At 41.7% G+C, this 11,051-nt stretch overlaps 1 protein-coding gene across 1 annotated transcript in view; it reads right to left on the bottom strand.

The window, feature by feature from the left end:
* Positions 1 to 3,366, bottom strand: part of SP9 (Sp9 transcription factor) — a 4,109-nt gene extending 743 nt beyond the window's left edge. The window contains exons 1-2 of the mRNA XM_088468475.1: positions 3,250 to 3,366; positions 1 to 1,266 (exon numbers count right to left, since the gene is read on the bottom strand). The exon at positions 1 to 1,266 is cut by the window's left edge and continues 743 nt beyond it. Coding sequence (XP_088324601.1) covers positions 1 to 1,266; positions 3,250 to 3,270 — 1,287 coding nt within the window. The 5' untranslated portion in view covers positions 3,271 to 3,366. The remainder of the gene's footprint in view (positions 1,267 to 3,249) is intronic.
* Positions 3,367 to 11,051: the final 7,685 nt, after the last annotated feature.

Genomic DNA, 11,051 nt, shown 5'->3' with positions numbered 1-11,051 from the left:
TGACTCTTTCCCTGGCCGGACCCCCTCCAGGATGAGCTCGGGCGACTCTGACCTAGGGGTCTCCAGATTGCTGGCGTCTGTGTCGCTGTCGCTGCCCTTCTTCCCGCCTCCCCCTCCGTTGTGCGTCTTGATGTGCTTGCTGAGGTGGTCGCTCCGCATGAAGCGCTTGTTGCACACCGGGCAGGCGAAGCGCTTCTCCCCGGTGTGGGTGCGCAGATGCCGCTGCAGTTCGTCGGAGCGCGTAAACCTCTTGCCGCAGAAGAGCCAGTTGCAGACGAAGGGCCGCTCCCCAGTGTGCCAGCGCAGGTGCGCCTTCAGGTGCGAGGTCTTGCCGTACACCTTGCCGCAGCCCGGGATGTGGCAGCTGTGCAGCCCCTTTCTCCGCAGGCTGGCCCCCGCGGGACCCAGTCGCTCCGCCTCTTGGCAATTCGGGCAGTCGCAGGTCGCCCTCCCCGAGTACCTGCGCGCAGAGCGGCCCGTGGCGCCCGCAGAGCCCCCCGCGGAGGCCCCCGAGAGCATGGAGGTGCCAGAGTCCGGGTAGGAGGGAAGCACAGGTTTGAAGCCCTCCTGGGTGAGCAGGTGCTGCCCAGTAGAGAGCAGGTGGGAGGCTGCGCTGGAGCCCAGGCCCGTGGAGCTGAAGGCAGAATGAGTGAGGGAGCTGAAGTCCGGGCTGTAGCCGCTGAGCTGGCTGTGCGGCGCCCCCGAGTGCAGCGCCCCTTGCAGAGCGGCTGCGGCGGCCGGGGGGTTCTGTACCTCCAGCCAGGTGCTGGGGCTGGCGGCGTGCACGTCCCACCAGGCGGAGGCCCCGTTGGTCACCTCGGAGTGGAAGCCGGACTTGTACCAGGACTCGTAGGGATGGGCCATGCCCACCCGGGGGTACAGGCCGTCCGCCGCGCCGTGCACCTTGGAGATGAAGGCGGACTGGCTGGCGGCTTCCTGCGGGGACACCCCGGCGGCGTTGGAGAAGAGGCCACTGTAGTCACTGCTGAAGGCCGAGGAGGTCGGGGAGGTGGAGGCCAGGCAGAAGGCGCTGTTGGCTGTGGCGCCCCCTCCGGTCAGGGCGCTGGAGGCCCGGCTTGTGGCCACGGTGAACCCCCCGAGGCTGGAGCCCAGGCTGCAGCTGGACGAAGAACGTTTCCACGGGTGGAAGCCCCCCTTGGCGAAGGCGCTGGACTCGGGGAGGCTGCTCAGGGGGCTGGTGTTCCCGATCTTGTTACAAGTGGCAGCCAGCATGGCGAGAGGAGTGGTCCCAAATCGCGGCTCTTCCTGGGGGAGAAGGGGGACACAAGACCCAACACTTCATCAGTACAAGGTCACCATCACCCTGACCCTTCCCCCTGCCCTTACCAGCGTGCCCCTTATCCCTGCCCCCTCCTCTGAATTGCTCCCAACAGGTGCTAGTCCCAATGCAAATAGACCTATTTCCACCAGTACAGTATTCCCTACTGTAGGGATCAGTCTTGTATCAAATCAACTCTTGTATCGTATTTTATTATAACATTAGCCGACGCTATAGTATTTGTATTTTGTCTGTAGACTATCACATTGTACAATATATGGCCGCTCATGGAACCATCACAGAAGTAAGTCAAACATATATTAATGTATCTAATTCTGCCAGGTGTCTCCGTTTTATATGTATGTGCACAGAATGTATCACACCTAGCACAGAATGTATCACACCTAATAAATGTATCAAACCTAATAACTCTAATTGTATCACACCTAATAAATGTAACTCATAGGAACTAGTTTCTATGTTGGGACATATGCCTAAAAAGAAGTTTTGTCTAATGTGTCTTTTTTGGGGAGGAGAAAACGTTGAAAGCCTGTCAATATATGACTGTCTATTATATATGACTATTATATATGGCTAGCTGGGCAATAGTTTTTATATAATCCTGAATACGTCTCCAATAATGCCTCTGCCCAATGGATAGACTACTGTACTATTAGCAAATAAAACGAATATTTGTTACGTATTTCCCCAATAACTGTTTTTCTTGTTTGTGTTGTGCACTAATCACGCAGAATAAACGTTCTATTACATACTAGATTATACCAACTGAGAAAACTGAAAAAACATTTGTATTTTTTTTTTATATATATAGATATACAGTATCATATAATAATATGTAATGATGTGTTATTCAGCTGGCAGTGCCAGGTCTAAGCACAGGCAGGAGAAATATTAGTGATAGGCAATATTAGATCATGTACAGCAGCCAGGGTGCCATGTCACACGGAGCCTGAAATACGATGATCAGAACTTGCTTTATTGCAGGTCCCCAGGATGGTGTGCCAGAGCTTGTGAGATTTACCAGACAACCGCCGAGCCAAATAATACATAAGTGCTGGCTGCTTATATTGATGTGGTAATGGTTCGGGGGATTAGGATAAATGATATCGCTCAGACTGCATTGTTGGTAACAAATAAATAATAAATGAACACAATAAACTTTCCCTTCGCCTGTTATGTGGCGTGGAAGGGACAGCGCTGCGCAAAGTTGCTACAATGTATCCATTAACTTTCAGCAAGAAGGTAAGCTAGAGAATGTGCCCCATGCATAAGTTATTACTAATATATATTATAGGTTATTACTGAACTATAGCATAGGATATATATATATATATATATATATATATACATACACACACACACAAATCTATATATATATATATATATACCCTATGCTATAGTTAAGTAATAACCTATAATATATATATTATATATATATATATATATATATATATATATAGCGCATAGGTTATTATTAATACTTATAGCATAGGTTATTACTGATATATAGCACAGGGTATTACTAATGTATATTAGGATAGGTTAATAGTAATATGTAGCATAGGTTTTTACTAATATATAGGAAGTTATTTCAAATATATAGCACAGGTTATTATTAATATACAAAATAGGTTATTACTAATATCTAACAGATTACTAATATATAGCATAGGTTATTACTAATATATATAGTAAGTTATTAGTAATATATGGTATAGGTTATTACTAATGTATAGCATAAGTTATTACGGCATAGCGTAGGTTATTACTAATATCTAGCATAAGATATCACTATAATATATAGCTATGCTCTGGTATGCGGTGAGATGCATTGCAATGATTGCCTGCAGGCTGTTTTGCATGGAAGGACAGAAGTTTAGATGCACTTTCTCTGGCTGAGAACTGCTGTTAGATGTAAGAAGAGTTTGGGAAAGATAACCCTGACTTACCCCAAGTATAGACGTAGCCATAGCCCGTCCCTTGCCCTGCTGCAGAGGGGTGCGTGCTGCCAGCGCTGTACCTCCTGCTCCCTGCACAACTTGCACTGAGTGGAGATCCTCCTACTGTCTACGGCGGACTAGACTCAGGGGAAGCGCTGGCAGCGCCCGCTTTGAAGTACCGCTGGCTGTAGCTATCGGCCAATCAGGAGGCGTCGAACTCCGACTGGTAGCTGCGTTGCAGCCAATCAGATTGAGAGAGGTGCAAGGAATCAGCGCTCTTACAGCTTTTTCCTTTTAAAAGGAGGGGAGGAATTGGGAGCACCATTGCTGTGGCCTCCGGGAATTATAAATATATATATATATATATATATATATATATATATATATATTTATATAAATATATATATATATATATATATATACATATATGTGTGTGTGTGTATATATATATATATATATATATATATGTATCTTTTACATGTCCATTAATGTTTCATTATTCACTTATTTTAAACGACGAAGCTGCTGCACACACCTGATTCAGAAGCACGCTTTGCATTCCGTAATGTTTAGTGGACTCTAAAATAAAATAATATTACCAATAAAAGAATAATAGCAACAACAGTGACTACTTAATTAAACCACAGGAGCTGGTCAGATGCAGCTATTTCCCCAGCTCGCTTACTGACATTTTCTCCTAAAATATTATTTTTGGGGCCATGTGACATCTTTTAGATTATGTTGAATGGGAGAAACATGACACTGACCCAATAGTGTCCTTACATAGATGCCACAGTTCGTAGCTAGCAGTCAGGGGCTCTGGAATTACCTTATTTCGTTAAATGTATTATTGTACAGTCTCCTGCTACTGACACAAAATTCATTTGAGCAGAAATATGACCGATACGTGTATTTACTGTCTATATTTAATTGAACAGCATATCTTATATTTCCATTATAGGAATAATTGATTTCCTGTCAATGTCATACCCCCCTGCTCATTACTGTAGTTGTCATTACTGTGTCTATGCAGTGCTTTGTATCATCAGTGCACAGGCACAGTATATGCTCTGGATGCTGAATTTCCATCCTGCCAGAAGCAGAGAGAGGGGTCCCGGTGGCTTTTGATGCTGCGCTTAGTTCAGCTCAGATGACAGGGATGTAGAATTTGTCATCAAACTCTGTGATCATGTGGAGGAGGAAAGCAACAGCCCAGATCCAGGCAAACACAGGAGAGGTGAGTGATCTCAGTGACTACAACAGGTGAATCTCTACATATTAATGCAGTATGCTGTCCCTGTGCTAATAGAGGTGTCAGCGAGGCGTTCCTGGACATCCCACGGGGCAGCTCAATCCCTGATTATTCCCCCTTTAACTGAAATGGAATCGTTTTATGATGTGTGTAGCATTAAACCCAACTACATCTACATAGCACGATGCTATCACTTCTAAATAATATTACATTCATTTTATTCATCTTCTCCAGTTATGGAATATACTAACCTGCTGCGCCCACATGTAATGTAGACTGGTCTTTAAATGCCATTGTTGCCACGTGTTGAATTTAAATGAACAGATCCATATATTTATGAAAATATTAATGTGATTGGTTAAAGAGAGCCTAAGGGATATTTTTTAAGCTGGTCCCAATTGTGTTTCTATCTGTGCTCTGTATTCAGTTCTAAAACAAAGGTCGGTGTGTTACAAGGCATAAAAATACATTATTACTGTTAAAACATTAGCTGTTAATGACAGTATACTGTGATAAAGGCCTGGTTTAAATGAATCACACTCCCCCCCTCTATTTTTTTTTTTTTTTTTTTAAGTTAAAAGCAATTTAGTAAAGAATAGGTTTTCTCTGCCGTTTAACATTATTCAAAACGGCCAAATAATACTTCTATTATAGTGGCTGAATGCTACCAGTCAGCCCGAGCGTAATTTGTGAAGAGTCTGTGCCTTAAACCTCCACTTCTCTATAAAGAGGTGAATATGGAACAATTTCTAGCAAGCCCAGACAGGGAGCACGCAAATTGCTTCTCTGTCTGCAATCAGGCCAATTTAACTGCGATGCAATTAGCACCATTAAACGTCCATTCTGCATAAACAAATTTTTGACTAAGAGGAGAAAATAAGCGTGAAACTGTACTGAATTCACCTGATATTTTATTTTACATTATTATTATTATTATTATTATTATTATTATTATTATTATTATTATTATTATTATTATTATGTTAAACCATGCATTATTATAAACACTTAAATTACTTATTGGAAGATTACATATAGACAATAGAACTAATTGTAATTAATAACGGTGTTTCAGCACTACCGAATAAGAGAAGTCCAACCATTAATGTCAATGGGGATAAACCTGCAATATTGACTCTTTATTGAAGCTATTGCTGTCAGTTCCCTGCATATTGGTGCAGTCGCGCACCTTTGCGGTGTGGTTACCCTGTGTATTTATTTTGTCTCCCCTCCTCCCAGCAGTGGGGTTCTGAGCCTGCACACTATAATGAGTGGTGCCTGCACTGTTTAATCAATAAACAGGTCCAGTAGAACGGTATGTAAACTATCTTCAATTACAGACAACACGGTGAATAGAGGCAGGAGCTCTTCTCACCAATCCGCACGCACATCTATAATAAATAATAGCATCCTGCCAATTGTCAGCAGCAGGGCATCTCTCCCACGAGTATATATTATAATTATACTTTCATTTAAATTTTATATAATCGACTTGTTATTATCAAATCAACTGATGCTGATAAAATAACACCTTAGAGTGGGAAAGCCAGCCCATCTACTTCACTTGCCTTTAGTGTTTTGGGGGAAATGTTAATATCAGCGTTTAGTAGGTGTATATAACTTTTTTTTTTTCAATTCTCTCCAATGACTGTAAAGGGTTGCTATGGGTGCATTGTATACATCATGTAACATATCACTATGGATGTCAAGGAACTCCTTAAATATAAGATCATTTTTAATAAGTTATTAATATAATCTCTCATCCCTTTTTCCTTTTAAATTATTCATATATGAGCAGTCTGTGACATTTCATCATAACTTTAGGCTCTATTGCTATGTATTATAATCGTATTTCCTGTACACAGATCTACATAATACATACCCAGCTGTAAGACTATACGGGAATTCAAATTCCACCCTTGTGTAATCTCAGGATTCCTCGCACTGTCATTTAAAAGGTATATGATGTACCTGCCGCATTTTGATGAATTTAATGACTGCAATTATTGGAGGGTTATTTAACAAGAAGCTTCTCACATTTACCTTTCTGCATAATTAAAAAAAAAAAATGTCCCTGACATTTGCTCAATCTAGTGCAGTACTGAAATCTTACACACACTGTAACTAGTATGTCCTGAACTACGTGCAATTAACATACAAGGCTATCTAATATCTCTTGCTGGAGCTTGACACAAAGTTCCCTACTTTCGGTATTGCTGCGCGCATCTTTGTAACCAATTCCCACTTTGATACAAATTATCCATACAGACTATTTATAAGGATGCAACCTGTAGAGTTAGGAAAAACTGTTTTACGATAATATTAATAGACAATGGTGAAGAATAAAACAATAAGATAAAAATCTGATTACAGCCTTCGGATTATTCATGTTGGTTGCAATGAACAGGTGGGTAGAACATTTCAATACATGTTATCTAATTGGTGACTTTTGTATCAGCTGTGCTGGTGCCATCCGATACCACCAGATAGATCATCCAAGATCTCTCTCTGTCAAACGATCGTTGGATCGCAAGTTTGAGTTGAGCTGAATCGCAATCTTGCAATACGTTAACAATTAAGAGGCGATTACATGTCATTAGATTGATCAATGTAACTTAAAGAATGGAGATGATTTATATGGCATTGAGTGAAAAGATGTGTGACACTACTGTATCTGTACTTATCACACCCACATATATCACTATGCAGGAGGACACACACAGTTACACAAGTAACCTGCAGAAGGAGAGGCTGGGCACAGATCCCCTTTATCATATACATGTAGCATTGTTACTTGACTTTTATTGGAAAGTGCATAACCCAGCTCTTAACGTCTTCTGCTATCTGTGCAATAAGTATTTTCTTTAATAATGAATTCATGAAATGTTCATTCAGTTTTAATCCCACACAAGACTCTAGAAAGTATGTTCCTATGCAATATGAATGTAGTATAGCTTCAAAATAAATTTCCCCTGTATTGTATGTGTTTCCTAGCTTACAGCCTATATGTGTCCTATTTGGCATTTACAAGCCCCATCCATCCTACAGTAATATATGCTGTGTAAGCAGCAGTTTTAGCAGCCACTGCATATAGAAAATTAATGTTTTGAGTGTAGGCTGATGTCTTACTTACAAATACACAGTTCAGGTTGCTCCTGAGTCCTATCCTACAGATCAGTTGTAGCAATACTTGTTCTTTTGTTGTTTGTCATGGGGTCAAATATTTATTCATTATTTCATCTACTTATTAATTCCCAGGTTCTGAAATGCCCAGGAATGGATGTGTGTTATAGAAAGTGCAACATATGAAATTTCAAGAACTGAGGAGGTGATAGTGGTCCATTTTTGTTGTGTGTCTGTGTATATATATATATATATATATATATATATTAACCAACTGCAATATACCCTATTCCTAGTGCTGTATGGACCAAACAGTTGTGATTATATTGATAACCTGTATATGGAATACAATACTGTAGATTAGCATGTGGTAGGTGTTGGATCTCAGTTCAGCATTAAATAATAGGCACCTGTCCAGCAGTAAACTGTTCCTGGGCATTTATATGTGACTGTAAACACTGTGGCCTTATAGTATGGAAAGCATTATACTCCTATGGCGATGTCACAAGCTGATTTCTTTTAGAAATACTTCTGTATTAGAGAGAGGGAGATGTACCTGAATGGAGAGAGAGAAAGTGGAGAGTGATAAAGTACCAACCAATCAGCTCCTGTCATGTTACAGGCTGTGTTTGAAAAATGACAGGTAGGAGCTGAGTGGTTAGTACTTTATCTCTCTCCAAAGCTTAGTACATCTGCCTCTGAATGAGAAATTGTGTATTTTGACCAACACTGATGATGTCCATCACATTCCTAATAAGTCTCTAAAAACCATTAGGAAGCACAGGTTATGGGGAAGGGGCAGTTACCAGTGCCCATAATATACCCTCTAGGGCAGACTAAGGGGAGATGTATCAAACCTTCTAGAGCGGACAGGTTGAGAAGTTGTCCATAGTAACCAATCAGATCATAGCTATCATTGATCTAGTACATTCTATAAAATGATAGCTAGAATTTGTTTGCTATGGGCAACATCTACACAGGTCCTCTTTAGGTTTGATGCATCTCCCCCATGTGATTAAAACTGCTGTTGAGCTGCCATTTTTAGTGCGGCACAAGTTCATTTTTGTAGTGCAGTCACTTTTGCATTCACATCAATCATTTTTGCTACATATACTGTATGTTGTATTTGTAGATTATTATTTGGTACCTCCGACCCCAATCAAAATCCTGTCCTTGTTTGTAACCTCCCCTTCCATAGACCTGTATGCTACCTACTGGAAATCTGCTCTATTCAAACTTTCAGATGCACAAGTCCATCACTGTCCCCAAATCAGCTCCTCTATTAGATTACGCTTTATTAGTGTCTGTTAAGTGGTCATTTGTGATGCCTGCACTATATATTATCTTGGGTATAGTTAAAATGATGTTGTCAGAATTAGACACACACAAGCCAGAATGTCGCTTGGATAGCAGAAAAGGTCTATGGTGTGTATTTTAAGAGTCACCTTTAATGTCCAAGTAAAATACCTGTATATATGAATACGGTCCCCACAGCACAAATTGTGTTTGTACTTATAGATGATTCCACTTTTATTTTACATGAAACTACTTTCAGGGAAGCATCTGAGAGGAAGAAACTGAGCAGATATATGACAACAAAATATGAGTTATGAGCATTTACTGTATGTTTGGCAAGAGGGGGACAGGGGCTACCAACATACTAGTACATAGAAGCTTGTCAGGCAGTGGGCACCAACAATGGGACTTATTCAGAGTTGTCCGCTATACCAATGTTTTTACAGTTCAGCAATTGTCACCTGTCTGCGCACTGTGCATGCATCAAGGTACATTAACGTAGTTGCTCATGAGGATTTATTCGCATTGTAATTGACAGTCAGAGAGCGTTTGGGCGTGGTAACGGAGTGTGTCTGCTAGAAACGCAGGTGTGACACGACCGATTTGGGGGCGTGTTATATCCTGCATCTGCGATCCTGTACACAGAAAACATGGCTCCGGCGTCTCATTTTCTGTGGCCATTCTGTGCAGCCATAGAGTAAAGGCCCCTATACACTAGCGGGCGGATTGCCGGATCCTGTGATGGGATCAGAAACGCCGATCTGCTGGTTGGAAATGGCGACTGAGGGCCATCAATGTTCCGAGATCCATTGGAGGTTTGGTGAAATTATACATGTTAAATTTCACCGATTTGCAAATCACAATCATATTTTTATTGTGATCGGTAAATCAGTGAAATCCAACATGATCCTCAAACCAGGCATCGCAGGAGCGCAGCATCGGGGGCGCTGGTGTATGGGGGCCAGTACTCAGTCAGGACTGCTAACATCGAAGGATCTGTATCTTTTGTATGCAGATGCTTTGTCTGACCATTGCTGCATCTTTGTACGCAGATGATTGGATTTGCAAAGACTTCAGCGGGTGTCTCAATACATCGCCTGGAGGCTACGACATTTGCATATTTTTGCAAAGTAGCTGCGTATGGGATTGCTGGAATGCAGCTGCAGTGGTAACGGTGTACAACTCTGAGTCAGGCGTGTGTGAATGCACTTTGCAAGGCACCCAGCAATGGGGTGCCTTGCAAAGTGCCTGGGTTAGCGTCCCTTGGGTTAGCGTCCCCTGCCCTCAGTGTAAATGCTGTCGTGATGTCACAGAATGGCACTGGGAGGTGGCAGTAATATTTGTTCTGGGCGCATCCACAAACTGCAAAAGGTTACCATTGGGGCAGCAATCGTGCTGCTGCCTCCTTGGCCTTACACTCTGGTCTCACCTCCCTCATTACAGCCTTGCATATGCAGAGCAGTAAGAATTTCCGATTTGGTGCCCATGTTCTACACTTCTAAGCATGCACGAGGACTGGCAAATGCCACTAAATGGTGGTCATATATTGTGCAATATGGCTGCTAATGGATGTATCTCTGGGGGATTTCTGCACAATATATTATAGGAATATAAATATAATCATTCTCTAAGCAATGTGTGCAAAGGGCAACTCATGATAATGGAGACTGTGACCTGACTATGATGATGGTCAGGTCAGGAGAACAGGAGAACAGTGCTCATTTGCTATGTGGTATAATGGAAGTAATTTCCTGTGCAGAGTCATTGTGAGGTATGATGTTCTCTGTAATACTGTCCCATATTTAAAAGTAATATAGTCAAGCATTTGGAAAAGTCAGTTGAATACTTGGATGTATAGAAAGAGGTATTATTAGCAGGCAGAGAGGGTATATTGCCACTTTATGGGTCATTGGTAAGGCCTGGACTAAGGGCTGGGTGCAGTTCAGGAGATCTGATTACCAGAAATACATTAGTAAATAAGAAAAAAAAAAAATGAAAGAAAGAAAGGACATAAAAATAGTGCACGGGCTGCATAATAAATCCCATCAGAAAAATAACACACACTGCCTTTCTAGGGACTGAGGTTATATCATAGAAACAATCAAATATACTAAACTAGCTGGGATACACGGGAGTTGCC

The sequence above is a fragment of the Taudactylus pleione genome, unplaced genomic scaffold (assembly GCF_031769625.1).
Source record: "Taudactylus pleione unplaced genomic scaffold, aTauple2 ptg000004l, whole genome shotgun sequence".
Lineage (NCBI taxonomy): Eukaryota > Metazoa > Chordata > Amphibia > Anura > Myobatrachidae > Taudactylus > Taudactylus pleione.
Note: the sequence above shows the minus strand (reverse complement) of the source record. Positions and strands in the feature narration are given on the sequence as shown.